Source organism: Aspergillus aculeatinus (genome assembly GCF_003184765.1).
Source record: "Aspergillus aculeatinus CBS 121060 unplaced genomic scaffold BO66scaffold_92, whole genome shotgun sequence".
Taxonomy (NCBI): domain Eukaryota; kingdom Fungi; phylum Ascomycota; class Eurotiomycetes; order Eurotiales; family Aspergillaceae; genus Aspergillus; species Aspergillus aculeatinus.
Window position 1 is genome coordinate 53934 of NW_020291561.1, and position 27480 is coordinate 81413.

The window sequence follows — 27480 nt, forward strand, 5'->3', positions numbered from 1 at the left end:
TATGTAGGTAGGCAGGCAGGTAAAGGTATAGATCACAGCTTCCTCTGCACAGGCTGCAGGGGATGAGATGTAAGAAAGTTAGACCGGAAAAGGAAACAGATGAAGAGAATCTTGATACAAAAGGAATGAGAATAAATAGGAACAGGAGAGTGTTTGAGGGATAAGCGTTTGAAGGTGAGGGGAAGGAGAAGAAGGAAATGTAGAGGGAGAGAGAGAGAGAGAGAGAAAGTATCCATGATGGACTATGGAATAAGTCTAGTATTGGTATCAGTCGGTATGGACGGGTAATGGTATGGTCATCGGCTGGCGGAGAGCGTACGACATCGGGCGGTGACCGCCCTGTAATCAGCCCCCGTGTTCCACCACTTCCTACCCACTAAACCTCTCAGAGACGAGGATCCAACAATCTGAGCAGGAAGGAGTCTGCATTCAGCCTAGCGGCATGGAGCTGCAGACTGTCTCCACCTCGAATGGTGACCGAACAATACAGTATTTGTTTCACTCGATCTGACCAACGCCTCATTATCGGGGAAGATCAGGCACTCGTCGTTCGATAATTTGCTGTATGCTGAGGACCAGGGGGTGAAATAGGTATGGGATGCTTAAATTAAGATACAATGTGTCTCAAATTCTAAGCAAGTGATGAGCGTGCCCTTAATGACTTGACACTAAGGATATGCTAGCCCAGACGGTGCTTTCAAATGCAGGGACAGTATACTCGACTCAACTTGCTGCCCCGTTAGGCACAAAGGGCGCAAAAAGAGAATAGTAAATTTGAACCTAACGAACTAGTCGAGTGAATAGTCCTCCAATGTTCATTTGATGAAATGTTCATTGCAAGGTCACCGGGTTGCTCAACTTCGACCGACGGTTGAATTGAAGAGGAAACCTCAGTGTATGCAATCGGCCGTATCGACCTGTATCCAACTCTATGATGAATTCTGCTTTTTTTCCTTCTGCCCCTCCACAATCTGATATTGCTCACCATCCAGCCTTTTCGCACCGCTTACCACCCTTAAATCAATTGGTAATAGCTGCAAGCTTTCCATCTCTCGGTTCTAGGCTAATTTTGGGTCTTAAGAACCGGTGAATCCGAGCCTGCACGGTGTCACAAGAGGTTCCTGAAACCCCACACTTACTATAACCGACATCACGCTCATTGTCCGCGGGCCAGACCGACTTGGACGCTTCCATTTGGACCAACATGAGTGATCAAACCTCCTCCTCGGGTCCTGTGACCATCGTGGTCGAGCATCTGGACCCCGAATTGGGCGCTTGGTCCGCTCTGGAGTATGGCTGCATTGCCCGTGAAGCGCATGCCTCGGGGAGTAGATTTCTGCTCAGCTCCGTGCCCACCTCCCTGCAGATGCCGGAGGATCTGGCGGCCACCCCAGGCCTCAACGTCGAGCACCGCAGTGTGGAGGAGATTTTTGCGGACCGCAAGTCTCGGGTCTGCCTGTTGGACCCTTCCGCCAAGGTTGAGTTGAGCCCCGCTGATGCAGAGACGTTCGATGTCTTCCTCTTCGGCGGTATCCTGGGTGAGGCGCCTTTTTTGCAGTCTTTCCGGTCTTTCTCCGGAGATTGACTCAATCCATTGTTCTGCTGGCTGACTCGAAGGACTCCCTTGTTCGGTCACTAGGCGATGACCCACCTCGCGGTATGTTTCTTGGATGTAGAGCAGATCCATCATGATACTGACCCGAAGCAGATCGCACCTCGGAGTTGAGAAAGAAGGGCTATGCTGGCCGTAGACTAGGGCCTGTGCAAATGACCACGGATACAGCTGTGCGCGTCACTCGCCTAGTTGTGCACGATAAGAGTCAGTCCTCGACTGCGAGTTTGCATGGTTAAAATGAAGACTGACATCTACGCAGTTCCATTGGAGGAGATCAAATACGTTGACCACCCCGAGATCCTTATCAACGAGCACGAACGGACCGAGATGCCCTTCCGCTATGTTGTGGACAAGGATGGACAGCCCATCATGCCTCCGGTGAGCTTGCTTCTTTCTCATCATGCCTTGACTGCGCCGCAACTAACATTCTCAGGGCATGGTGGACTTGATCAAGAAAGACGCCGACCAGGGTATTGATGACCTCATCTGAGTCGAGTACACGATCGGCCGAAGATTGTAGCTCTCAATGAAGGCGCAGGGAGAAACAAATCCATCCAGCTTGGAATGAAAACGCTCGAGCGATGCTGGAATAGATCTGCATTAATCCTGGAGGATGAATCGGGCGAATGTAACTCAGATTGTCAACGGTAGTCAACATCTACGATGGACAATACAATACTCTTTATTGAGGGCTCGAATGATAACAACTAACCTGAAATCTCTCACACAAGATCATGCTATGTGGAAGAGTGTAAGGCAGCAGCTGGTCTATAGAGACCCCAAAGTGGTAAGAGTAAGTCCCGTAAGTAACGATACGGACGATACCCGCCCGTTCGGGCCACGCCATCCATTCGTCTCCGTCTCCGTCTCAGCCGCCTTGGACTTCCTCCATCTAACCTCCATCTTCCTCCTCGTCTCGTCTACTACCTTCCACCTCTTCCCTTGGTGTTATCCGGCTCTCCTGCCTTTTTCCAAATCGCTGTGGGAAGGGTGCTTGACAGCTTCCAGTCCATTCGTCTACCCCCTTTCTCTGTGTGATCACCTTCGTCACCATCGCCCGTTACCACCACCTCCCTTTATCTCCGGAGCTCCGCCTCGACCGGGGAGAGATTCGGCCTCAGTCAGCACGCACCGGAACTGGACACTTTGATCAATGAGTCCTTGAGCGCTGACACGAGTCCACTCGGGACCTATCCAATCCATCCTTGCGACGACCCGTCAATACTTTCTTTGTTGGAACACCCCCTTCCACCCTGCACCTTATCACAGTCCCCGAAATGTTCCCCTTATCGTCCCGCGGGGGCATCTCCCTCACCAAGATGTCGACATGGGCACTGTCGACGCTCCTTCTACTGAGTCCCGCCATTGTCTCGGCCAAGTCGGCGGCTGACTACTATATCCATTCTCTTCCGGGTGCACCGGACGGCCCGCTGCTGAAAATGCACGCTGGGTGAGCTACTCCGCTCCAACATTTGTCGCATTCCATCAACCAAAACTAACCCCTATCTCTCCGGCTTAGGCACGTTGAGGTTGACGCCCAGAGTAATGGACATCTCTTCTTCTGGCACTATCAGAATCGGCACATCGCCAATCGCCAACGCACCGTGGTGTGGCTGAATGGCGGGCCTGGGTGTTCCTCGATGGACGGAGCGCTGATGGAGATTGGCCCGTATCGACTGAAGGACAACCACACCCTCGAATACAATGAGGGCTCCTGGGACGAGTTCGCCAATCTGCTTTTTGTCGATAACCCGGTTGGAACGGGCTTCAGCTACGTCAACACTGACAGCTATATTCATGAGCTCGACACGATGGCGGCGCAGTTTGTGGTGTTCTTGGAGGAGTGGTTCAAGCTCTTTCCGGAGTACGAGAGCGATGATGTATGTTCCCCGGTCTCAACTTATTGAGGTGTTGCGTTTCTTACAGTCGATAGATCTACCTTGCGGGCGAGTCCTACGCCGGACAACATATCCCCTATATCGCGAAGGCCATGCAAGAACGGAACAAGAACGTCTCCAACTCCAACACCGCGCAGTGGCAGCTAAAGGGTCTTCTTATCGGCAACGGGTGGATCGCCCCCGAGGAACAGTATATGTCCTACTTGCCGTTCGCCTACGAAGAGGGGCTTATCGAGGAAGGCAGCTCGGCGGCCAAGGAACTCGAAGTGCTGCAGTCCGTCTGCCAGTCACGATTGGAAGCGGGCAAGAACAGAATCCACGTCAACGACTGCGAGAAGATTCTGAATGGCATTTTGGATAAGACGATTGTTAACAACCAGTGCTACAACATGTATGACATCCGTTTGCGCGACAGCTTGGACGCCTGCGGAATGAATTGGCCGACGGACTTGGTGGATGTGAAGCCCTATCTACAGCGGGAGGACGTGGTGGCAGCTCTGCACATCGACCCGGCGAAGAAGTCAGGCTGGACCGAGTGTTCCGGCGCGGTCAGCAGCAACTTCAACCCTCAGAGATCCGTGCCATCTGTCCGACTCCTGCCCGAGCTCCTGGAATCCGGCGTGGAGATTCTCCTGTTTAGCGGCGAGAAGGACTTAATCTGCAACCACGTCGGCACCGAGCAATTGATCAACAACCTGAAATGGGGCGGCGGTACGGGGTTCGAAACCTCGCCGGGTGTGTGGGCGCCCCGACATGACTGGACCTTCGAGGGCGAGCCGACGGGCATCTATCAATATGCGCGCAACCTGACCTACGTGCTGATCTACAACTCCAGCCACATGGTGCCGTACGACCTGCCCCGGCAGACGCGGGACATGCTGGACCGGTTCATGAACGTGGACATCGCCAGCATCGGCGGCAACCCGACGGATTCGCGCATCGACGGCGAGAAGCTGCCGCAGACCTCGGTGGGCGGCCACCCCAACAGCACCGCGGCCGAGGAGCAGGAGAAGCAGCGCCTCAAGGAGACGGAGTGGAAGGCGTACGCCAAATCCGGCGAGGCCGTCCTCGTGGTGGTGATCATCGGGGTGATCGTGTGGGGGTTCTTCATCTGGCGCAGCCGCCAGCGACATCACGGCTACCGGGGCGTGATGCAGAAGAACATGAGCAGCAGCAGCTCGGTGCTGGAGCGGTTCCAGAACAAGCGCACGGGCGGCGATGTCGAGGCGGGCGACTTTGACGAGTCGGAGTTAGATGACCTGCACTCGCCAGGTCTGGACCGGGAGCATTATTCGGTGGGCGAGGACAGTGACGAGGAGGAGCGGGGCGAACATGGCCAGCAATCGGCGGCGCGGGGAGGTGATCATTTATGATTCCTTGTTACTTGATTGAACCTTTTTAGTGTTTGTTTCAAAACTGATCATGGGTTCTTTGTGGACACACTGGAGTTTATGTATTGGAGCTTAGAATTGTTCTTTCGTGCTTTTGCGGTGGGCTGTATAGCTGGGAGGATGAATGCTCTCAGCAGAGACATTTCTCTATATCGAAAGTCTATAACTAAAACCTATAACACATGCACCCATCACTGCTGCACCGTCCACACCTTGACACTGCCATCATCGGCCGTCGTGATGAGCACCTCCTCCTCCTTAGAGGGATCGCGACCCCGATCCGCCCGCTTCGCCCACGCCACATGATTGATCTCGTAGATGCCATGCGCGCCATTGAGGACTGCAACGACCACCCACTCCGTTGGGGGGAGCAGCGACAGCGAGACCTCGGGATCCTCCTTAACCTGTGCATCATCAACCCGCCTCTCCTCATAAACCACGACCCTCCCATCCGCGCCAACCGAAGCAACCAACCCAGTCCTCCGACTCCACGCCACCGAATACACGGCCAAATCATGCACCAGGGGCAACACCGCCTCCTCCTCCCAGAGCTCATCCAACCCCGTCGGCCGAATAATACTGGGCATATTGCCGGCCCCCAACTCCGTCGTCATCCCCAACTTGGGCTGCCTCCTCCACACCCTAACCGAGCGATCATCCGAGCACGAGATAATCCTCGGCCCGGACAACGCCCTCACCTCCTCTCCACCCTCCCCGGAAGGAGAGGACACCCCGACGGCAAGACCCTCAAACTCGACCCCCCAGACCGTGCCCGCATGGCCCCGCAAACAAGCGACCTGGCCCCAATCATCCAGATCCTCGCGCCACACGCGGATGGTATCATCGTAGCTGCCACTGACCAGACACTCCTCGGCGGGGTGCCACGCCACGCACTTGACGTCGCCCTCGTGCTCCTGCATCACCGCCACGGTCTCGAAGTTGTTGTCCCCGTCGTCCAGGTCCTCCCAGATCCAGATGGACTTGTCGCGCGAGCAGGTCGCCAGCAGCAGCCCGGAGGCCGACCACGCCACCGATTTGACTTCGCTGTCGTGGCCGTCGAGTAGCACGGCGAAGCGCCATTCTTCGTCGTCCTCGTCGTCGTTGGCCGCGGGGATATCTTCCGATGGATCAGGGTTGGAGGTCGATGTGCCCCACGCGGCGTCCCCATCCTCATTCCCCGGTGATTGCGATGGAATGTGGGAGGAGGTGTAGTTGTCCCACCGCCGCCAGATCCCCGCCGTCGCATCGAACGAGCCGCTGGCTAGCACGCTCTCCCCCGTCACGTGCGGCTTCCACGCCGCGGTGCGCACGCTGCGCTTGTGCCCGCCCGTGATGGTCGACAGCAACCGGAAGTTGGTGAGCGAGTAGATCCGGATGGTCTTGTCGGCGCAGCAGGTCGCGACGATGGGGAGGCGCGGGTGCGGGGCCGTTTGCCAGGTGCGCTCTTGCGAGGGGGGGTCCAGCGTCGCGAGCGGGGTGAGCGTGTACGGGGGCGGGGTTGGTGGGTTGGGCATTTTGGTGTTGCTTTTTCGTCAGCCCAAGCCTTGCACTGGGGTATAGAGTTAGGTTTGTTCGGATTTGGGGGTTGTCGTGGCGGAGGGGTTGTCTTAAAACTGCAATGAGGTTCGTTCAAAAGAAGTGAGCTAAGCTGGAAATCTGCCGATTGCTACGGCGGCGGCGGCGGCGGCGGGGGAGGCAGGCGGAGCGCGGCGGGCGGAGGCGGTACGTAAGTACGTATGCACCTCTCTTACCGCCTGCTTTATTCGACCAACTGCATCTACTTATGCTGACGGAATTGTGGAAAAGCAACTAACTACACAACGTCTTTAAGAACTGAGACTTCAGGTAGGTCGGATGGCTATTCAGGGTGCTCATGGTGTCAGTTATCTGTGCAGTCTTCAGTCTTCAACCAGACAACGAAGTCAATGATTGCTATCTGTGCCAAGCGCCAAAGGAAGCCAAGATGAGAACCTAGGCCACAAGAGTGCCCAACTCGAGACTACGCAACCAAATCAGATGAAATTACATCAAGGGGCACTGCTCGAGAGGCATGTCTCTATCCAAGTCAACCCAAAACAAAGATCCAAGACCAAGTACTAGGCTATCTAGCGGAACAAATCTGCTTTCTCGACCAGCACAAAAGCAACGACTTCACTCAGATCCGAGGCGTCCAGGACCTGGACGTTGCGGCAGTCCTCGGAGAAGACCACATGATACAGGTGGCCGCGGTATCCTAGCGGAGCTATGTCAGACTCAAAACTATTCTCTGCCTTCAAGCATGACGGAAAAGGTCAGGTATTACCTGGGTACTTCCTGCGTGGTCGGGTCTGGGTGAAATTCAAAACAATGTAATCCTCCATCAGCTCGTCCCGGATCATCGCAAAGTACGGGCCGTCTTTCTCGAAGCGTCGCATGTACTGTGTGATCCGGTCGCCGTCGCACATCAGCTCCAATCCCCACTTCTTCTGCTCGACCAGGAAGTCGATCCTGCCGCTCCGGAGACCCGCCGTTTTCTTGATGAGATACTCCGGCAACATCGCGATCTGGTACTCGAGGAGGAGCGGGAAGAGACAGCGGTAGAACTCCTTCTGGTATTGATCTTCCAGCGTGCGCGCGGTCTTCGACAGCTGGTGCGGGTCGAATTGGCGAATGGCTTCGGTAGCCATCTCCAGTGGGGATCGATAGGCCATTTCTTTGGCCGGTGCGTCGTCGCGGAAGAAAAGGCACTGACAATACCTGGAGCCAATACTCTTAGCCAACCTAGGGCGAAGTAATCATAGACAAGGAGACTCGAACCATCGATGAATCTGGGTAGGAAACACATAGCGTGTCTCTCCCAGCACGATCTCCGCATGAAGCCACCCTTCCTTCCAGATCGCCTGCAGAGCCCGCTGTTGATCCGGGCTGCCGGCATAGCTCGACTCCAGAGTCCCATCGTACATGACGGCGTTCTTGAAGAAACTTGAGTAAGCGGATTGCTGCACCACTCGTTGTTTGGGCAACCCCCGAGCAAATGGGAGGTGCTGAATGATGCCGAACAATCGTCGGCAGTCTCCAAAGAGTCCCTGGCTTACTGTCGTCCAGTCGAGTGGCTGGCGTTTCCGGATCAGAGCATAGATCTCCTGTCACACATAGATCAATAAGGTTACCCCCCAAGAATTTCATGTCCCGCAAGGCCAGACTTACCGGTATCAATTCCAGGGCGTCGGCGAGGGACACCAGCAAGCCCGCGTGCCCCCCACTAACCAGGAACAAGCCATGCTTCAACTCCTTGGTCAAGATGTCCGCCCCGTTGGATATGACAATTGGCACATATCGATCCAGGATCTCGTGGGCCTCGGTCTCATCGAGCAGCAAGCCCACCGGCTTCCAGCGCGGGGCTGTCTCCTCGGATTCCTCCGGCCGGAGCGAGATCTGCTGATGCGGTTTAAAGACCATTGGCGTCTTCCCGGGGAGCTCTCGCATCGTCGTCGTCGCCCACCCGGGCTCGGAGCCGGCCGAGCCATAGCACGTGAACAGCACGACCTTGACGGCACTGCTGCCGGTAATGGACTTGAAGAGGTCCGTCCAGAGCTGCGTGTCCCAGTAGGTCTGCTGCGCCTCATCCAACAGCAAGAAGCCGGGATGCGTGATGAGCCGATGGCCATGCGTCCCCAGCTGTTGCTGCAGATAGAGCGCCCAGCCGCCCGCGAACCGCACGTCGTCCCACTCCCAGCCGCACAGCAGATACACGGGGGTCTGCGGGTAGCGGGCGAGCAGCTCGTTGGCCAGCACCCGCGTCATCGAGGTCTTGCCCGACGCCGGCGTCCCGTTGACGCGGATCAGATGGTAGCGGTCCAACCGGGCGATCAGCTCGTCGATGAACTGGGGTCGCATGATAATATGGGACTCGATGCCTGTGCAAAGGCCCGGGGTCATCCATGTTCCCGTGACCTCGCCTTCGACCTCGACCTCAACATCCAGAGAGTAACCAAAACTCACCAAGCGGCTCAGTCACGAGTGCAGGTCGTCTGCTCGCAGGGCCTGAAGAACCGGGCGGATCTAGAGTGTGCGCACGTGTTCTTCGCGTCAGTATACACCCAGCAAGGCTCGCCCATAGAGAACACCAAGAGCTAACAGTAACTATCATGATCGCTCAAGGGATGAGAACATCTGTCACACGCCACGGCACTAGACAACCCATCCAGCTTGGAGGTGCTCGAGCCCGAGGCACAGTGGCAATCTCGTACACCGCATGGCCCCATGGTGAGAAGTAGGGTTTTCATGGCGACAGCAGTCACTAGACCAGAACAAGACGGGATCATCGATGATTGCCGTGGTGTCTTCGCCATTTTTAAGGGGTGTATGGCATCGAAATCGCCGGCGTCTCGTCTAGTTCCGTTCGTTTGTTCGTATGCAAACAGCGAGCTGTACTGTCCCAGAGCATGTGCGAGTAGCGAATAGCGAGTAGCGAGTAGCAAGTAGCGAGTCACCGCAAAGCCTCTCTCTCGCACGCATTGTCGGCAATTTACAGCGGCGCGCGCGAGAGAGAGAGAGAGAACGCACCTTTGATGAAAGTAACAAAGAAAAGCGGCGGTGGGTCTGCTGTGTACATACAGTACCTACACCACTAATATTCCAGATTCTTCGTTCTTTGTTTGTCGTCCGCGGGAAGATAGGTACAGTTCAGCTACCCCATGTAGTAGTAGTGGCACGCCTCCACAATCTTTGGTTTGCAAGATGCACAGCACAGCAGAAGTTCTATGCCTGCATCGGTCCAACCTCTCTCGAGCCAACAATATGCAGTGGTTAGGATCTTCCGTTTGTCTCATGGGGAAACCCCGGGTTATCGATCCTTGCAAACGCCGGCAACCCGCTTCTTTGGTTGTGGTTGACCAGTAGTCTCGGGTAACTTATACTAAATTCGTGTATAAATGTTGAGTATTCTTACTTTATTGAACATTGTAAAAGAGGATTCGATGACGATCTTTCTTCCTTCTTCTATAAACAATATTCGTTACCTTAGAGATGGTACAATCGACTAGCACTCCGTACGCATGATATCGAAATATAAAATGAATCAAGTTCACATGGATCATGACTATGAAGCAATCTGCACAGAAGGAATTAAGTAATCTCAGTCTGTTCCAAAGTCCTGTACCTAGACAAGTAGAAGTAGTATCCCTAATAGACGAGAGCCAAGCCAAGCCTACCAACCTGGACCCTGACAATGACAATCTTATACTATTCAAGCGTTGCCGTCGCCCAGAATGCGCTCGTACACCATCCCATGACACAGCCAATCCACCTCGCGCATCTTCTCCATCTCGTCCGTCAGCTGCCCCACCTCCGTGACGAACTCGGGCATGCCCGCTCCGGCCAGGCTCTGGCTGGCCGTCGTCGTCGCACGCACGCGCTCGCTGGCGCTGGACGCGCTCAGTCGCGACAGGATATGGGCGCGCAGGCGCGAGAGGATCAGTCGGGCCACCGGGTCGGCAAAGCCCGAGGTCCCGTTGCCGCTGCCGCTTGTCGCCGTCGCAGAGCTAGCGGCATCCGACGTGTACGACGCCGCGGACGAGGTCGACTCGACCTGGATCTCCACGGATGGCTGAGTACCTTCCCCCTCCGTGTGGGCGGCGGCGCAGGCAGTAGCAACGGGCACCAGAACGCGGCGGATAGTTGCGGCCAGCTGCGCACTGGCGTTGGGTGGCATCGGGTGAGTGGATTCCAGGATGGATTGAACCCGGTCAGGCTGGATCTCATTGAAGTCCAGGGACAGGATCCGGTCCGCTTCCGCTTTCCATTGAGATCGCACGTCGCGCTTCAGCAGGTTCTTGGCTGTCAGGAGAATCGAAGCGGTGGCAACGATCCGGAACGCTCGGGCATGCAATCGCGCAAGTCGCTGCCGATCCAGCTCCAAAGTCTCCGGGATAAGCTCTTCGGAGACAGGCGCATTGCTCATCACCAGATCCACAATCCCCTGCGCATAGACCTTGGCACTTGGCGGTCGTGGTTCCCCGTGCACGTTCTCCGGGTCCCGCTTGCGCATCTCATCAGCAATGATCTTGCGGTGCGTGCGCCAAAAGCGCCGCGTCTTTCCCAAGCTCTGAGTGCCCTCTTGAAGACCCTTCTCGAATGTCCGCTGCTCATACCCGGGAGCCTCCTGGATCAGTTGTGGAGCTGCAACCTGAATCATGAAGTTGGTGTGGTCAAGGGAGAGGAGGTCGATGATGCCCATTAGTCGGGCAAGTCGGTCAATGGCGTCGCCCGATGTGTCCTCGGCAAATGCCTTGACGACCGGATCACGATACGGAGCGCAAAGCTTGGGTAGAATAGTATTCATGAAATTGAAGAAGCTGTCGTAGGAGAAGGCGCCGGCCCTGCACTGGTTTTCCACCAACTTGGGGTCAAGCACCTCGCTGATCAGCACATGCAGCGAATTCCCTGGCCGCAGTGAGCGAAGCAAACGGTCTTGGATCACCGCAGCCATGGCCACTGTCCAATTTGTCTCCAGGCCAGCTTCAACGTCCTTACGCATCATGTCACACATGTGTTTCATGATACGCTTGCGTGGCTCGGTGTACTGTTTCTCGTCAATCCGGAACTCCTTGTTGATCAAGAGCTCGTGCACCAGAGCCCTATTTTCCGGCAGTGCCGTCAGCATCCGAGTAAACCGCTCGTGGGGCGAAACACGCTGTCGGTCTAGCTCATGCAAGACCCCACTGTCCACGGTGTTGAATGTCTCACTGATAGGTGAAGCAACACTCTCTGTGAGAGCTTCCGTTGAAGCGGTTGCGACCTCCGCCGATCGCGGGATGGCCTGCTTGGACGCGGTCCGCTTCTTCTCCCGCTTTGCCTTCTTCAGGGCATTCCGCACCATCTCCATGGCCTTATCAGCGCCTGCCAATCGCTTCAGTCTAGCAAGGAGCAAGATCTGATTCTGCCGAATTCCTTGGCGATAATCCTCTGCGACGCCGCCGGCACGATCATTCTTGACTGTCTGCCAGATCAACTCCAGTTCGATAAACTGAGCCAACATGATCTCAATGAGGACGCTGGAATCGTGGGATTTCCAGGCGTGAAATGCGGAGAAGAAGACATTATAGGCCTCGCATAGAGCCTGCAGCTCGGTGGAGATGGCCGCGGGAGAACAGCACCCTGAGGAGAGCAAGGGGGTCACCAACTCGAACGCGGCGAGGAGCTCCCGCGCTTTAGCAATCAGGTCTTGCTCCTGCTCTCCATTGCTGCTCAGAACCTCAGTAGGGTGAGTCACAATCAAGTAACTGCTGAGAAACGTGCGCACCGCACCCCGTCCACCCATCGTGCCGCTTTCCATATCCTGCAGACCACACAGCCGAAGGACCCGGGCCGTTGTCTCCAACACCCGCTCGTTCGACAATTGGACACCGACCTCCTCGAAATCCTTCTCCCGAATACGATCGGTGGTCAGGTCGAGAGCCAGGAAACCACGCATGACCATCTTCGCATGGTAGGTCCTCCAGACCCGCTGGATGATCCGAGCGGCGGCATCCCGGGTGACTGCCTGAGCGGTGGCCGCCTTGGGCATCTTCTCGTCGCCAGCTGAGGGCAGACTGCTCGTACGGTGGCGCCGCTGGGTCTGCTGGTAGAGCGCCCGGCGCTTCTCCGCCTCTGCGAACTTCTCCGCGATCTCCAAGCGGAGTCGAGCGTGTTCGGCGGCCTTGCGCTCCCGGTTGTCTTCCGCCTTCTTCTTCGCGCGACGGACTTCCTCCTCGCACTTGGCTGTGATCTCCGCCAAGAGTCGCTCCCGGGCCTGCTGGGCAGCCAGGGCTCGCTCCTCCCGCTGCAGGTTCCGGGTGGCCGCTTTCGCCAAGGCAGCCCGGAGCCTGACTTTCTCCGCGTGCAATGCGCGGTCCGCGAGTCGAGCCTTGCGACTCTCGAGAATGGAGATCCGTCGGAGGTGATGTGCTACGTGTTCGGTCGAGGACGCGCCATGGGCGGGCCCGTTCAGGGAGGAGATCGAGCTGCGGCGGGAGGAGGCGGCGGAGGAGCGGCGAACGACACTCGGCTTGCGAGCAAAGCGAGCGGCGAGGTGGGTGGGCAGGTTCGAAGGTAGTGTTGGCTCATCAGACATCATCTCCACATCTGCTTCTGTCGGAGGTTCGGATTCGACGGAGAGAGGGGGGGCCGCATCGGAGAGTTGGACGTCGATGTCGGAGTTGCGACGGATCATATTCTGCGGTTGATTCCACGGGAAGCGGGGGGTTAACCGAGATATCGAGATATGAGAGGGCGATGACGAGACGGGATCGGGTAGATACGCAGGTTCCGTGGATGACCCCTGTATTGTATGTAGTAGAGAAGGAGAGTTGTGAATTCGTTCAGGACGGATCAGGCTGCAGTTCGGAGCATGCCTGAGAAGAGATCCGTGCTCCGTTTCAGAAGAGGAGAGTTTGGTTGGAGTGTCGAACTAGTAGGGAGTGAAAGTGTAAGTGTAAGTGTAAGCGTTTGTCAAAGTGAAGGAACAGTATTTAGTTGGGACAATGGGCAACAATGTCGAGGAGAACAGGCAGAAGCTAAGCAAGTCGACCAGTCACGAACTCAGCCCCGAAAGTAAGTTATGTATGATGATACGAGAGATAAGGCAGGGGAAAAGAAAGCATGGCTCTCCAGGGCGTCCATCATGGGATCGACCAGGGGAGGGAGTGTATTTCACCTTTCGTCGTCATCAGGCCGGAAGAAGAATGAAGCCCGTCGAAGCCGCCGCATCCAGCCGCGCTGACTAATCCCGATTTGCAATGCAGCTGCAGCACCGTGGACAGCATAATAGCAGCTGCAGGAAGCACCTAGCAGTTGGTAACGGATTATACCAGTATATGTAATTAAAACACAAGAGACAGAGAGAGTGGCAGAATTAGTAGTAGTTGAAATCAATAAACAAATCTAGACTATGCCTCCCCCTCATGCATGCGAGATGTGTGTTTCAATGCATCGCAAGTACCAACAACATTTGAACACCACCCACCGATCTCCAATAACAGACAAATCCTCGTCCCGGCAACTCAGACGCCGAATATAAATGCAAAATGTATCATCCGTAAGAAACAGAAATAAGCGAAGCTGCGGTCGAAGTCATGCATCACTAGACGCCCACCATGTCCGTAGCAAGATATCATACAAGTCACTTAGTTGGTCCAGCCAACTTTCGTCTTCGCCAATGTAGTAGGTCGTCACTTTTCAATTATGCTAAAGAGGTCAGCGGCTTGTCGGTCAAAGTCAGAAAGTATCCGCATCGGTAGCTAAGCAAGCCTATTTCACGCCGCTGCATGAATGGGAGGGTAGCATGCGACAAGCACCGACTGGTGACCTCAGCGGTGGCCAAAAATGTCAATACCCTCATCATCGTCTTCTTCCTCATCGCTACCGTCCTCTGAGCCGCTGTTCCCTGAGGCACCGTCACCCTCGTCTTCTTCAACATCGGCATCGGACGCGCCGTCGACGGACTCAGCTTCCTGCCCGAGGAAACCATAGCTGTACTTGAACTTGGTACCCCACAAGCGAAGTTCACCGCCATCTTCATTCCTTCCTCCGCCACCGCCGACGCCACCAAATGTGAGGCCGCTGAAGAAGGAAGTCGACTGCGACCGCTCCGAATCACGGTCAGGTGGAATGCCAAAGTAATTTCTAATGACGGGCGACACAGCACGATCACGAGTCAAGCTGTAGGAGGCGAATTGCCGACTCGAATCGGCAGACATGGGGACAGAAAGCCGAGAGTCGGGCCCGGGAACTGAGCTAGTGTCAATTCGCAGCGACTCGAACGCAGGCAGACCGCTCTCATCAGCGCCATGGGAGGAAGACCTGGCCCGCGGTGTCGATATCCCTTCGCTATCACTCTCCGGGGCAGAGGGGTCTGAAGCGTTGCCTCGAACCAGACGAATCTGTGCGGTATTGTACGATTCACACCTGTATCTCATTAGATCTTGAATAGGCATAGAGAAGCATCAAGACTCACAAATCACATCTCAATCCCAGCCAATGATATCTCACGACAGACTTCGCACTGCAGTCGTTGCAATAGACCAGAGCTTTGGTGTCCTTAAATTCCGCCGGCATAGGCTGGCTTTCAATGGTGCGATCCAGATTCCGGAATGTAGACTCCATGTTGGTGATGGTTTTGCTGCAGATCGGGCAGCGGTACGAGGTCTTGGAATACTCGGAAAGACACCGTTGGTGAATGCTGTGGCCACAACGCATGAATACTACAGTCTCCGGGGAAGTAAACATATAGTCTCCGCAAATGGGGCAATCGCATTGCGTGGATCGCTCAATGCATCGATGGGTGTTCTCGATAGATATAGGAAGGCAAACGCTACACGTCTGAGATTTGGTTAGCTTCCAGCAATGCTCAGCTGGGCTTATAGGTCTGCTCACCTTGCAATGGAAGAAGTCTTTCCCCAGACCTTTTCCAATGCGGCAGATGCCACAATCACCGCAGTGATATATACTCTTGTTGGCGTCGTTGTCCCAAAGCTTGCAGATATCGCAATAATACTGCGCCCCTTGTTCGCCGCACTTCCTGCAGGATTGTGCTGCAGGCTGGGCTTCCCCACACAGCATGCAGAGCATGTGCTCTGTTTTCGGCCGGTCCATACGGTGCTCCTCAACCTCGTCATGGCAGAAGCGGCATGTGTACCATTTGTTGCAGTCAAAACACTGCGCCTTGACGTTTGTCTTATAATGTGGACAACCAAGAAAGACTTCCTCAACCTCTTCGAGGTCCAGATCGTCAACCTCACAGGCAGGTGATTCTAGTTCTGGTTTCGGTGCATATGTCGGCACCAAATCTTCTGCCGTCAAATTATAAGAGATCTCGCCCTTGGCCGGAGTGGAGGACGAAGGTAACAACGACCGCTCCAAGGATATGATGCTCCATCGGCGAGCAGATTCGTCCTGCTTCGGACTCTGAGGAGTGAGAGGCGTCGGACTCCTGGGAGTACTCTGGTCGGCAGAGTCAACCCGGTGGAGATTGTATTTCTCGGTCATCAGTGCGTGGATCATGCGTGCCTGGTCTGTGTTGCTATAACCCACATCTCGAATCGCATGGATTCGTCTCCGTAAAGCACCCATTCCGTCGTCCTCTGGAAGTGCCGAAGGACCGGACTCGTCCGTCCCAACCATGTTACTCAATGCCTGCTCCGGGGTGTGCGAATGTGGACTTGAGGATTGGAAGACATCTTGCCTAGTCAGAGCTGAGACGGTCTGCTGTGGGCTGGTCAGGGGATTTGTGCGCGTCATCTGGGGAGATGTATTCTGTGATACGCCGGCATGACCTGCGTTGATTGTCCATCCAGCCGGAAACCGGTGTTCTGGTCCACGAGAAACTCGACTCGACGAACTGTTCGAAGGTGGAGTGGATGTGACAGGGCGGCCATCTTCAGACCCCGCATCTCCGGCATTTGACAGATCTATCGGGTTCGCTGAATCGATCATGACCGCCCTGTGAGGAAATTCGGTGCCATTGCTGGCCACGGACGAGGAACGATCTTTTTCAGCTGCGAGGGAGTCGGAGGATGGTGGTGGAGTGGTCTGTTGTGAGAGGCGACGGGCCTGCCGAACGACGGGTTCAATCAACAAAGAGGAGAGGAGCCCGCTCATGGAGTAGATCAAACAGCATCAGATGCAGGCAAAAGCATAGGAAAGATAAAAGGTTGAATAATTGGAGAAGGGAGCTACACCAGAAAAGGCTTGGGAGGCCTAGGATAAGGTAGGCAAGATAAAAGCAGCAAGGAATACGGAGTAACTCGAGACCGAAAACGGATGGGAGAGGGAGGGTCGGAGGGAGGAAGTGATTCGATCTCGGATGGTAATCGCTTCGTCAGCCGCTATGACGTTGAGGCCTGGGAGTCGGTGGTCCTTGTCTTGACAGGGTGGGTGGTGTTGAATAAGAACTGCACGCGTTCGCGGTTGCGCTGATGTATGCGTGAAGTGATATGTCGAACACTCTATGCAAAACTAACCCTCGTGTTTTTGCCAGGTCTTGAGTTGTATTTGCTGAGTTGGGGATTTGGTGGACTGAGCCCGCGAGAGGCGATCGGCCACTGCTCTGCGCAAAAGTGAGAGCTTGCTGGATTTGGCTTAGCTCAGGCCCATTTTCATGGTTACTTCCCACATCGGGCCTAGCGTAATTCGTGCCCGTCGGCAGTTTATCAAGCATGTGATAATGCTCCCGGGCCATCACTTAGGTAGCGTCCACGGTATAACACTACGGAGCAAGTTACAACACTTTCTACTCACTAGTTCTACCGTACTCACAATTGTCAATGTCCTATCATAGGTTTTCGGCATTCGATCTAGTGAATCTGACTTTGTTGAACAACAGCACACTCGACAATATGATACACTAACCTTCAATCCGCTTTTCTCCACCACTTACGCTGTTCCGACTAACCCCATATCAAGATCTCATACTATGGTAGCTTACTGCTTGGCGAACCATTGAACCGCCTTCAAAATAGCAACCCAATGGATGCATGCACTCACACTGATACTTGCTAAGCATTAAATCCCTGTTGGATACACCCTAAAGTCATAACAAGCATGCTGATCTTGTACCTGGAAGCGAGCATATCCATTATAGTATATTTCACTGAACTATCTACCAGTGGTTTTCATTCTTATGAGACGGGTCTAGACTGGGCGAAATCACTCTTCAAGAATCGGCTTCAGAAGCGGGATGTGGTAAGCTGTCTTCGAGACAAGCTGCATTACATGTCACGATCGACCTACTCTATCCAGGGATATACCTAGCAGCTCCTTGGAGCAGGTTCCGCGGCGTCCCACGGAGGAAGTCACCCATGATGTCAGAAGCTGCTGGGTCATACAGCCTGGATATAATAGGGTTGGTCTGCGTAGGCCCTATACCGATTCACTACTCGTTTTGGTATGTGGCAGCTTCCTGCAATCAGTCGATTGCTAGTGCCTATAAGCGATGCTTGCATGAGAGGTATATATAGTTTGCGTGCCGCGCCCTGTGGACCCGTACTGTACTCCAACAAGGCGAGCAAGAGGTCATGGCTCGCGTTCGATACCACAGAGCTGAGGAAATAGCATTCAAAATATACGATGGTGCACACATATAACAAGCAAAAGCAAAGGTCAATCCCGAATTCGCTGCTAAGTATGTGCGTGGTGAACGTTTCTGGTTCCGAGACGGTAATCTTCATACCAAGATTTCCGCCAGAATAGCCAGATCGTTGCGTTCAAGATGTTTATAGTACGATGACGTAGTTTCATTTGAAGTGATGAGCTCGTCAATAACAGATAGCGCTTCTTTTGAAAGGATCATTTGCAGATATATCATAAGTCAAGTCTGATGTGATATCAATCATGGATGGTACATACAGTTACTCCGTAAAATCTCGGGATGTCTTCCGAGCCAAGAATGGGAAGAAAGACAAACAGAACAAACCGCTTTGACTCAACCCAGATTTCTCTCCAATCCCTTCCTGTCGTTTGAACTGTTTCTCCTCTAGCATCGAGATAGAGGCCTGTGTTCAGTACTTGCTCATAGTCCTTCATTATGGGTGGCGTAGCTCAGCAGAGTTCCGTCCCGATCGAGATGGAAGCGACCTTGTCTCCGTCTCAACCTGCGACTGCAAAGACGCACGGCTCGGGCGTTTCGGACAATAACGAACATTTATTGAGCCATGGCCCAGAACCAGGCACTTCGCAGTTGCAGATTCAAAGGCTCGAATCGGGTCAAGATGCCCCGGTGGCTCGCAGCAACTGGAAGATCTTTGCGACCATGATTGCTCTTTCGGTATGTTACCGCAGCCAAAGCATGCTCGTTCCAGCCAAAGTTTTTGGTAGAGAGCCCAACTGATAAGCCCTTACTGATACGCGCATGTTCAAGCTTGCTCTTTTCATCTCAGCCCTAGACCAGACCATTGTGGCTACGGCCACCCCCACCATCTCGTCAGAATTGCACTCCGCATCGGGCTATGTCTGGATCGGAGGTGCATATCTCCTGGCCAATGCGGCTAGTTCTAATATCTGGGCCAATCTCTCCGATATCTGGGGACGGAAGCCCGTTCTGCTCACTGCCGTTGCCTTGTTCTTTGGCGCATCGATCATCTGCGCTACTGCGGTTGACATGCCTATGTTGATCGCGGGTCGTGGCTTACAAGGCATAGCTGGTGGTGGACTCATTCAGTTGATTACCATCACTATCTCTGACTTGTTTAGTGTTCGGTATGAGACCGATGCATACCCGCACCCTCGAAGTGATGAATGCTGACCTCCGAACAGACTTCGCAGCCTCTTCATGGGGCTCATCGAGTTCATTTGGGCTATTGCGGGGGCCATGGGACCTCTTGTCGGTGGTGCTTTCACCCAGTCCGTCTCCTGGCGATGGATTTTCTGGATCAACCTCCCAGTCTGTGGAACGGCATTTGTGCTACTTTTCTTCTTCTTGGACATTCACAACCCTAGGACGCCAGTGCTGGCCGGCATCAAGGCAGTCGATTGGTGGGGTAGCTTCTCCATGCTTGCCCTCATCATCTTGCTTCTGTTGGGGCTGGATTTCGGAGGAGCCACGTTCCCCTGGGGCTCGCCGAAAGTGATTTGTTTGATCGTATTTGGCGCCTTGATGTCGGTCGCCTTTATTTATAGTGAGAAGCGATTGGCTAAATATCCGCTCATGCCACTGGGTGTCTTCCACAACAGATCCAACGTTGCCTGCTTTCTGGTCGCGTTCACCCACGGCTTTGTGAGTCTGACCTGGATCCTCTTACCTTGTGGGCCACTTACTAACACCCAGGTGATCAGGCTTTCCTCGGATCGGAGTACTATCTTCCGACCTATTTCCAGTCAGCAAAAGAAGCGACTCCCTTCCACTCTGGGCTTATGATTCTTCCATTCGTGCTCACCGAAGCCGCTCTAAGTCTGTTTGCTGGTTTGTTTATCCATGGCACTGGCCGATACCTGGAGATCGTCTGGGCGGGAACCACCCTCGTTGTTCTCGGTGTCGGGCTATTCATCAATCTCGACACCACTTCATCGCTGGGTAAGATTATTGGATACCAGATTGTAACCGGCATGGGATGCGGCTTGCTCTTCTTCCCGCCCCTTCTTGCTCTACAGAGCAACGTTTCGCAACGGGACACTGCAAGCGCGACCGCAACATTTGGATTCATCCGCAACGTGGCGATGGCCATGTCGGTGGTTCTGGGTGGCGTCGTGTTCCAGAACAGTATGGAAATGCGGCAGGGAGATCTCCGCGCCGCAGGTTTGTCGTCGTCATATCTGGATGAGTTCTCGGGGTCGGAAGCTGCGTCCAATGTGGTGATCATCTCTTCAGTTCAGGATGCGGATCAACGTCATGCGGTAACCAACGCCTATGCCTGGAGTCTTCGTAACATCTGGATTCTGTATGCGTGTGTGGCGGCTGTTGGTTTTATTGCCAGCATGTTCATCACCCGGCAGCATCTTAGTCAGGAGCATGTGGAGACCAAGACTGGACTGAAGGAGAAGGAATCGACCAGCTCATAGTGGGCATCGTGAATGTCGCCGAAGATGCCAGTACAAAAAGGTTTGCTTCTAGCTAACGAATTAGTACATAGCTTGCATTGTTGCATTTGTATATGGGTGTCGTGATTGAGCATCAGCACAATGGCCCTTTCAAGTCCCAGCTGTCATAAAGAATCAATAGAACTCAGTTGACAGAACCATTTTCATTCAGAATCCAAGGCTTCAGAGTTGAAAAGAATGGGCCATCGGAGGTCTGAAAGTGATTGTGGCGCGTCTCATTCTGGTAGGAACGAAAGGCGTTTGGGTGCTAACGCAACCCCAAGAAGGCCGATGACAGGAGCGAATCGGCCACATGGTTGTGAAATGTATTAAAGGCTTAGCGCCGGTCACTTCTTAAGACACTCCCGCAACGCCACGCAGCGACAGAAACGCAACTCGCGGAAGCCGGCATGACAGCCCAGAACTGAAACCGCCCTCGTGGAACGCTTGCTGCTTATTGGGGTTGGTTGCATGACAATGTCGCATCCGCTAGGATCGCAGAGACAACTCCTGGAATGATCATCCAGGTGTCGGAGTGATGGGCTAAGTCTTGAGCAGGCAGGGCACCCCTAAAGCTTGGGGGCTGATATGCCTGGACAACATCCGATGATGGCAGTTCGGCATCCAAGTCGCATTCCGACTGGTCACCTCGTATAGCTCGGTACGACTAAAGAGATCCAGAGCCCCTGGTCCAAGGATGTCGATCAAGAGACAAATATGTTTCATCTCGGATGCTAACTGCGAGGGCGAATATGAAACCATGGTCAGCGCGCGTCACTCCCAACTAACAATATAACTAATCATGATTACTCAACGGTTGAGAACCATCATATCGCCAAGCCTGTTGGTCAATTGCTGGTTAGAAGTAATCACAAGGATTGGACTGTTGCATCTCTCACTCAGTGGAGTATCTTCGTGCCGCTTGTGTTATGTTTTCGAGACGTTGCCAGGATTGGGCCATTTCATTGCCCGTGTTGCTGGAGGCATTCGATAAATATGGTGGACTCTGCTGGTGGGACGGAGAGACCAAGGACCTATGACTTCTACTGCCATTGTGTCACAGCCACTGGCTAGTTTGGCTCTTAGCGAACAAGAACAGTAGAGACTCAAACAGAGACCTGTTAGCTCACTCATGACAGTTTATTAATCAGATCTTAGCTTTGCGGCAGGAACAATGAGCGGACGAACCGGAATCCCCGGCGAGGATACCGTGAGAATTCTGGCGACAGTGCAATGGTCCTGAAGCAAATGAGTTGGTGGGTCAAGTTGGGGGCGAAGGAGGAAAGTCGACGGATGTTGGCTGCGAGTCAGGAAGTAAGCAAACGTCGGTCGTGGGGGCGGTGGGCACTGGGCAGAGCTTCAGTTCTCCTCCATCTCACTTTTCCTTTACTGGTAATGAGCTTTCCCTTGGAGATCCAGCCCCCAATCATTACTTGCACTATTTCCATACCTACCAGACGGTGATACTCTAGCTGAGGGGCCACGATGTCTCTACAGCATCTCAAAGTCCATTGCGTTGTTGGATTGTCTGAAACCGTGGGCAAGAAAGGGCGTTACAAATGAATGCATCGACCAAGATGAGGGATAAAAAGGTTGTAAAAGACCCAGATCCGGTCAAACCCAGATAGCCTCATCGCACAGCAAGATCTGAACTATGCTCAGGAAAACCTTCTTGCTGGCCCTTTGGGCTAGTGGTGTTGTTACCGGAGGAGCCCTGGCGGCCGATCCAAATGCCAACTCAGTCGAGTCTTATGACTCTATTGCGACAGTGGCAGATATTGTGGAATACCCTGATCCTCACAAGAATCTCGCCAGACATGGCTTGGCCTATGTCCTGCAGCGGAGGAAGCACAAGTCTAGCAGCAGCAGCAGCGGTAGTACTATATGGGGGCACAGCGGTGGTAAAGACACCACCACAAAGGCAGAGCAGAAGAAGACGACTACCACCAAGAAAGAGGAGCCGACAACCACGAAGTCGACGACGACCACCCATACGACCACCACTACAACTACGACTACGACGACCGAGGAGAAGCATACGACCACCTCCAGCTCGAAGACAACTGCTTCCTCCACCACGACATCAACCACGAGCACCACCACTAGCACAACCACTTCGCATGCTTCTACCATAACTTCGACTTCATCTACTACCACTATTCCGTCTACCACTAGCAAGACCACAACTTCAATATTCACCAAGACTCCTGAGGCCGAGCATTCAGCCACTGCAATTAGTTCAAAGTCAACATCGTCATCCACTACGACCTCTAGAACGTCCACTCTTGCAGTCCAGCACTCGTCGACTACAACCAAAGAAACAAGTTCTAAGTCTGTTACAAAATCCATCGAAGTGGAGCATGGATCTACGAGCAAGATTGATACGACCACCAAGTCTGTCACAAGCACAACAGAGCTGAGCCATGCTTCTTCGACCAGGGCCGAGATAACCTCCAAGTCTGTCACAAGCACTGCAGAGCTGAATCATACCTCTTCAGCCAGAGTTGAGACATCCTCCAAGTCTATAACAACCCCGGTGGAAGCGGGGCACACTCCTACAACCGGTAGAGAGACTGCGTCTAGATCCGCGACACGCTCTGTCGAGGCAGGCCATGCATCTTCCACTGCGGCAGTGCACACGTCTGCTACCAGGCTTATCAATACCTCGCATCATGCTCAGCACTCGGTCACGGCAACTAGCATACATGCTATTCATACACCCGGCGCAGATCACTCGGTTAGTGCAAGTGTTCATGTTGGTAGCAGCACTATCGGAGAGCCCAGCGCTGTGCCGTCGACCGTGCCGGATTCCGAAGATGACGATGGTGATGATGAGGGCTCTTCAGACGACGGGTCTTCAGATGACGGTTCATCAGATGATGGCTCCTCAGACGACGGTTCTTCAGACGACGGCGCCTCAGATGACGGCTCCTCAGACGACGGCTCCTCAGACGACGGCTCTTCAGACGACGGCTCTTCAGACGATGGATCCTCAGATGACGGCTCCTCAGATGACGGCTCCTCAGATGACGGCTCCTCAGACGATGGTTCTTCAGACGACGGCTCTTCGAACGACGACGGGTCCTCAGATGACGGCTCCTCAGACGATGGTTCATCAGACGATGGCTCCTCCTCGGACGGCTCCTCAGACGATGGTTCGTCAGACGATGGCTCCTCCTCGGATGGCTCCTCCTCGGACGGCTCCTCCTCGAACGGCTCCTCGGACGATGGGTCCTCAGACCCCAACAACAGCCAAAGCCCACCCACCCCCTCCTCCTCCACCCCCCTGATATACGGCAGCTCGACCTCGGCCGCAATCCCCTCCTCGACACCCGCCGCCTCCAGCTTCCGCCCCGCCTGGGCCTATCCATCCTCGACCTTTAGCATCATGGCTTCCTCGACACCACAGATCACGCCGGGCGCGACACCGGTTGTTTAAAGGCCTGATCACACACCACACACCGCACACCACATACAGATCCCTAGACTATGGTATAGTCTGTCCATCACTCGTTCTGAATTTTCTTATCCTGCACTTGTGTAAACATTTCTCGATCACATTGACCATACTGTCCTTGACCGACTCACATTTCTTTCCTGTGTCATACTTCCTTTTGATTCTTTCGTTCATTTATTCTGATTTGAATGTATCTGTTTTAGTTGTTGATAAGAGGGATGGATTGGTTTAGCTGAGCTAAATTATGACCGACTACCTAGTAGGTTAGTAGTTATGTTTTTCTTACCCTGACGGTTTTGATTGGTTGCAATGCTTCGATTAGAAGGACTGCTCATTAAAACTACTGTAGACCCTGCCGCAGTATTTGAGATCTTAAGATCTACGTTGTACTTTGTGGAACTACGATAATTTAATAGCCACAACGTCCAGTGTCAGAAAGCTAATGCATTAAAACCCATTATCCAAGAAAACCCGCTCCCGTGGCAGGCCATCCTCCAAAGAAAAACTCTCTCATCATCACCATCTAATCCAAGAACACCAACCGCCCATTCTGATTCGAGATCCTCTCATCCAAGCGGATCCAGCTCCTCTTCCACCCGCCATTGCCATCGCCCAGATCCGCCACCAGGACGCGGCCCCCATCCTCGAGGTGGACGTTGCTCGCCGAGGCGGCGAAATTGCCGTGGCGGGCCCACTTGAACTCGCCCCAGGAGTTGGTGAGGACGTCGTTGAGCGGGATGACCGAGCGGTGCTGGCGGCCGTCGACGTCGCCGCAGTAGGCCACGAGCTCATGGTACCCCTCGAGCCGGATCTCGCGGGAGGAGCCGGAGAAGTTCCCGCGGAAGGTGTTGCCGGAGCGACTGTGGTGATGCTTACGTTCGTCATCGGATGAGGACGACGACGAGGACGACGACGAGGAGTGCCGGCGGTGGTGGCGGTCGGTGCGGCGCTGCATCTTGCGCTCTTCCTTCTCGCGGCGCTTCTGCTCCTTGAGGGCCTCCTTCTGCCGGCGGAGGGCTTCCTTTTCTTCCTCCTCTTTCTTCTTGCGGTGGTTCTTGATGGCGTCTTCCGCGACGGAGCCCGTCAGCGCCCCGCCGATCGCGCCCAGGAAGCCGTGGTTCACCTTGTGGCCTGCGAAGGCGCCGGCCGCGCCGCCGGTCACGGCCCCTAGGAAGCCGCGGTCTTGGTCGTCCGTGGCGCCCGGCGGGAGGTTGGGGTTGGTGCTGTAGGGTGGGGGTTGTTGGGGGCCTGGCTGCTGTTGCTGTTGCTGCTGCTGCTGGTAGGGGGAATATGGGCGGTCATTGTAGGGTGCTCCTCCTTCTTGTGGAGGGTACGGGGGGTAGCCGGAAGGAGTGGGGGAGGGTCCTCCGTGCTGAGGGTACGGAGGCTGCGGCTGCTGTCCGTACGGCTGGTGGGGGTAGCCTTCGCCGCCTAGGGAGGGGGAAGGAGAAGGTCCGTTCCATGACCCCTGCGCCATCCTGGGGTCTGGTGGGGAGGCATAGTAGTTCTGATTGGCGTTGGGGTTGGGATTGGAGTTCGGACGATAGTAGTTCTCGGAGGAAGGATAGGGACTGTAGGCGCCGGTGCGAGGCGTGTCCGGTCCAGGCGTCGATGAGTTCCAGGGTCCAGGAGTGTGGGATTCCTCCCGACGAGGAGGGTTTTGAGAAGACCCGCCGAAGTATTCTTGTGCTGACATCGGGGTTGGCTGGTGAGTTTGTGAGCTGAAATGTCTTTGTGGGGGTTTTGTTTCTGGAAGTGAAGACCAGAGAAAAATGGAAGTAAAAGGAGGACAGTGAAGTGGGGAAGAGAAAAGAAAGAGCGAGAGTAAGAGCGAAGAGTTGGGCTAGCTATATAAGCGCTTGCTTGTAGAGGAAGCGAAGCAGCGTTGATTCACTGCCCAGTGCCTTGGCCCCCCCCGTCGTGGCTGTGCTGGGCAATAATCGCCTATCTTTCTTAGGTAGTTTTGGTACCTAAACTTCAATCCTCAATATGATCATGGATTTGTTTGGTTCCTGCCTGTTCCAGGCAAGCATAAGGCTGACGCGACTCAGACACTGCCACATCCTGGCGGGGGAGATTCTGTGGCTGAGACACCCAGAGTGGGGATTCTCCATTTGCAATTTCCCAGGCCAAGGATTGATCCAGGGGATCAGGTTAAGTCGGGCATAATAATGAGTAAGTCATGCACATGCACAAGCGGATAGTCTCGGATGGCAGACATAAATTTAATGCTCGCAATGTTAGGTCATGACTCTTAGTTAAATAAGCGTTAGTTAGTTATCTCACTATAGCGATATACATAGGACACTATAATTACAAGCTACACCACCGAGCAACAAGCAACAGTCTCATAAATCTAGACTGATTCCTTAACCACGAATGGTCAATTACCCAATCGACGCTCCAGAATCGGCCTCTTCCGCCGGTTGCAGATAACGGCGAGTGCCGATAACTTATCAGCTAACGTTAGTCGCCTAGGTAGTCTGGACCAGATAGATATAGTGGACTGGACTGAAGAGGAGAAACCGAGCTCTCGACCGAGAACCCCATTCCCCCAGACTTTCTTTCTTTACTATAAATCACCTCCAGACCCTTCTCTCCTCACCTCACCTCACCTCACCTCACACCGAACCCCCCTCAACCCTCAACCCTCATCCCACCAATTCAAACAACCTCCTCCAATTGCCAACTGCCATCACCAATTGACCACCGGCACCATCAGCATCATGTCCCCACCAACCCTGACCTCACCAACTCCAACCCTGACCCTGACCCCGGAACCGCTCACCCCGTCCGCCTTCCACCCCTACGGCACAGCCATCACCTCACCACTGCCCCGCACCGTGGCCACCCCACCACCGGCCTCCGCCCTGACCGCGCTGCACCCGACCCCCGTGCTCGCCAACCAGAACACCGCCCTGAAGTACAGTCCCATCTCCCCACTGGACGACCACTACGGCAGCACCTGCCCCAGCGGCCGGGCCTCGTCCGCGCGCATGACCATGTTCTCCTGCTTCCCGCGCACCCTGCGCCCGGCCGGGAAATCCGCCGCCGTCTTCGACATCCGCATCCTCGAACGCCACCCCTACACCACCCAGACCTTCTCCCCGCTCGACCTCTCCAGCCAGCCGGCCACCGGGCCCGGCCCGGCCCAGACCCCCGCGCCGGAGCCCTACTATCTGGTCGTCGTGGCGCCCTCGCTCAAGGGCACGACCGCCCAGGCCACCACCCGCTCCGGGGAGGTGGTGACCGTCGCCGACCCGCCGGATCTGAGCCGCGTCAAGGCGTTCGTCGCGCGCGGCGGGCAGGCGGTCACCTACGGCGCGGGCACGTGGCATGCGCCCATGGCGGTGGTCGGGAACCGGCGCGTGGACTTCTTGGTCGTGCAGTTTATGAATGGCGTGGCGGAGGAGGATGTGCAGGAGGTGGTGTTTGGGGAGGGGGTCGTGGTGGAGGTGGAGTCGGGACTGGGCGTGAAGGCTAGGCTTTGAGGGGTGGGAGTGGTGGTTTACGGCGGTGGGATTGAAGGTTTGGGGGTGATTGGGGCGTGGGGTATATTGTATATTGGAGGGGGAAAAGTAGTGTACATAG

The 27480-nt window shown here is 54.7% G+C and overlaps 10 protein-coding genes across 10 annotated transcripts; 4 read left to right on the forward strand and 6 right to left on the reverse strand.

Moving 5' to 3' along the window:
- Positions 1-768: 768 nt before the first annotated feature.
- On the forward strand, positions 769-5090 carry kexA (serine-type carboxypeptidase kexA). Its single transcript, XM_025650172.1, has 9 exons — positions 769-1027; positions 1082-1538; positions 1640-1657; positions 1709-1819; positions 1875-1993; positions 2049-2085; positions 2885-3065; positions 3135-3495; positions 3549-5090. Exons 2-9 carry the CDS (start codon positions 1205-1207, stop codon positions 4884-4886), a joined length of 2499 nt encoding a protein of 832 aa, XP_025497820.1. The 5' UTR covers positions 769-1027; positions 1082-1204; the 3' UTR covers positions 4887-5090.
- Positions 4992-6571, reverse strand: cia1 (iron-sulfur cluster assembly protein CIA1). Its single transcript, XM_025643011.1, has one exon. The coding sequence runs from the start codon at positions 6416-6418 to the stop codon at positions 5096-5098; it is 1323 nt and encodes a 440-aa protein (XP_025497821.1). The 5' UTR covers positions 6419-6571; the 3' UTR covers positions 4992-5095.
- A 438-nt stretch (positions 6572-7009) lies between these two features.
- Positions 7010-8780, reverse strand: BO66DRAFT_406762 (uncharacterized protein; the record flags this gene model as incomplete). The annotated part of the gene is made up of 5 exons (XM_025649028.1): positions 7010-7137; positions 7207-7664; positions 7701-7882; positions 7979-8026; positions 8091-8780. The coding sequence occupies 5 exons, from the start codon at positions 8778-8780 to the stop codon at positions 7010-7012; spliced, it is 1506 nt and encodes a 501-aa protein (XP_025497822.1).
- Positions 8781-9864: 1084 nt separating this feature from the next.
- BO66DRAFT_396547 (IQ calmodulin-binding motif domain protein) lies at positions 9865-13544 on the reverse strand. The gene has a single exon (XM_025648499.1). It carries the CDS (start codon positions 13093-13095, stop codon positions 10132-10134), a length of 2964 nt encoding a protein of 987 aa, XP_025497823.1. The 5' UTR covers positions 13096-13544; the 3' UTR covers positions 9865-10131.
- Positions 13545-13818: 274 nt separating this feature from the next.
- On the reverse strand, positions 13819-16918 carry BO66DRAFT_386479 (RING finger and CHY zinc finger domain-containing protein). Its single transcript, XM_025646185.1, has 3 exons — positions 15297-16918; positions 14878-15242; positions 13819-14828 (listed from the first exon to the last, which is right to left on the reverse strand). The coding sequence occupies exons 1-3, from the start codon at positions 16518-16520 to the stop codon at positions 14231-14233; spliced, it is 2187 nt and encodes a 728-aa protein (XP_025497824.1). The 5' UTR covers positions 16521-16918; the 3' UTR covers positions 13819-14230.
- A 788-nt stretch (positions 16919-17706) lies between these two features.
- Positions 17707-18185, reverse strand: BO66DRAFT_256738 (uncharacterized protein). Its single transcript, XM_025643012.1, has one exon. The coding sequence runs from the start codon at positions 18086-18088 to the stop codon at positions 17741-17743; it is 348 nt and encodes a 115-aa protein (XP_025497825.1). The 5' UTR covers positions 18089-18185; the 3' UTR covers positions 17707-17740.
- A 211-nt stretch (positions 18186-18396) lies between these two features.
- BO66DRAFT_396549 (MDR family MFS transporter) lies at positions 18397-20577 on the forward strand. The gene is made up of 4 exons (XM_025648500.1): positions 18397-18684; positions 18778-19115; positions 19173-19632; positions 19692-20577. Exons 1-4 carry the CDS (start codon positions 18445-18447, stop codon positions 20412-20414), a joined length of 1761 nt encoding a protein of 586 aa, XP_025497826.1. The 5' UTR covers positions 18397-18444; the 3' UTR covers positions 20415-20577.
- Positions 20578-22086: 1509 nt separating this feature from the next.
- BO66DRAFT_433027 (uncharacterized protein) lies at positions 22087-24195 on the forward strand (the record flags this gene model as incomplete). The annotated part of the gene is made up of 1 exon (XM_025650675.1): positions 22087-24195. The coding sequence occupies one exon, from the start codon at positions 22087-22089 to the stop codon at positions 23869-23871; it is 1785 nt and encodes a 594-aa protein (XP_025497827.1). The 3' UTR covers positions 23872-24195.
- Positions 24196-24412: 217 nt separating this feature from the next.
- BO66DRAFT_424500 (putative glutamine-serine-proline rich protein) lies at positions 24413-25585 on the reverse strand (the record flags this gene model as incomplete). Its single annotated transcript, XM_025650173.1, has 3 exons — positions 24413-24749; positions 24804-25374; positions 25432-25585. The coding sequence occupies 3 exons, from the start codon at positions 25583-25585 to the stop codon at positions 24413-24415; spliced, it is 1062 nt and encodes a 353-aa protein (XP_025497828.1).
- Positions 25586-26060: 475 nt separating this feature from the next.
- On the forward strand, positions 26061-27380 carry BO66DRAFT_433029 (ureidoglycolate hydrolase; the record flags this gene model as incomplete). The annotated part of the gene is made up of 2 exons (XM_025650676.1): positions 26061-26064; positions 26479-27380. 2 exons carry the CDS (start codon positions 26061-26063, stop codon positions 27378-27380), a joined length of 906 nt encoding a protein of 301 aa, XP_025497829.1.
- Positions 27381-27480: the final 100 nt, after the last annotated feature.

What these genes read in the sequence shown, in the direction of transcription:
- BO66DRAFT_386479 (XM_025646185.1), bottom strand. Translation starts at nt 16,520, where the DNA reads ATGAGCGGGCTCCTCTCCTCTTTGTTGATTGAACCCGTCGTTCGGCAG. An exon ending in AAGACTTCTTCCATTGCAAG is followed by an intron (nt 15,243 to 15,296) that starts GTGAGCAGACCT and finishes ACCAAATCTCAG; the next exon opens with ACGTGTAGCGTTTGCCTTCC. An exon ending in CTGGGATTGAGATGTGATTT is followed by an intron (nt 14,829 to 14,877) that starts GTGAGTCTTGAT and finishes AATGAGATACAG; the next exon opens with GTGTGAATCGTACAATACCG.
- BO66DRAFT_396547 (XM_025648499.1), bottom strand. Translation starts at nt 13,095, where the DNA reads ATGATCCGTCGCAACTCCGACATCGACGTCCAACTCTCCGATGCGGCC.
- kexA (XM_025650172.1), top strand. Translation starts at nt 1,205, where the DNA reads ATGAGTGATCAAACCTCCTCCTCGGGTCCTGTGACCATCGTGGTCGAG. An exon ending in GACAGCCCATCATGCCTCCG is followed by an intron (nt 1,994 to 2,048) that starts GTGAGCTTGCTT and finishes TAACATTCTCAG; the next exon opens with GGCATGGTGGACTTGATCAA. An exon ending in CAAGAAAGACGCCGACCAGG is followed by an intron (nt 2,086 to 2,884) that starts GTATTGATGACC and finishes ACCTTATCACAG; the next exon opens with TCCCCGAAATGTTCCCCTTA.
- BO66DRAFT_396549 (XM_025648500.1), top strand. Translation starts at nt 18,445, where the DNA reads ATGGGTGGCGTAGCTCAGCAGAGTTCCGTCCCGATCGAGATGGAAGCG. An exon ending in CGACCATGATTGCTCTTTCG is followed by an intron (nt 18,685 to 18,777) that starts GTATGTTACCGC and finishes CGCATGTTCAAG; the next exon opens with CTTGCTCTTTTCATCTCAGC. An exon ending in TCGCGTTCACCCACGGCTTT is followed by an intron (nt 19,633 to 19,691) that starts GTGAGTCTGACC and finishes CCAGGTGATCAG; the next exon opens with GCTTTCCTCGGATCGGAGTA.
- cia1 (XM_025643011.1), bottom strand. Translation starts at nt 6,418, where the DNA reads ATGCCCAACCCACCAACCCCGCCCCCGTACACGCTCACCCCGCTCGCG.
- BO66DRAFT_256738 (XM_025643012.1), bottom strand. Translation starts at nt 18,088, where the DNA reads ATGAAGATTACCGTCTCGGAACCAGAAACGTTCACCACGCACATACTT.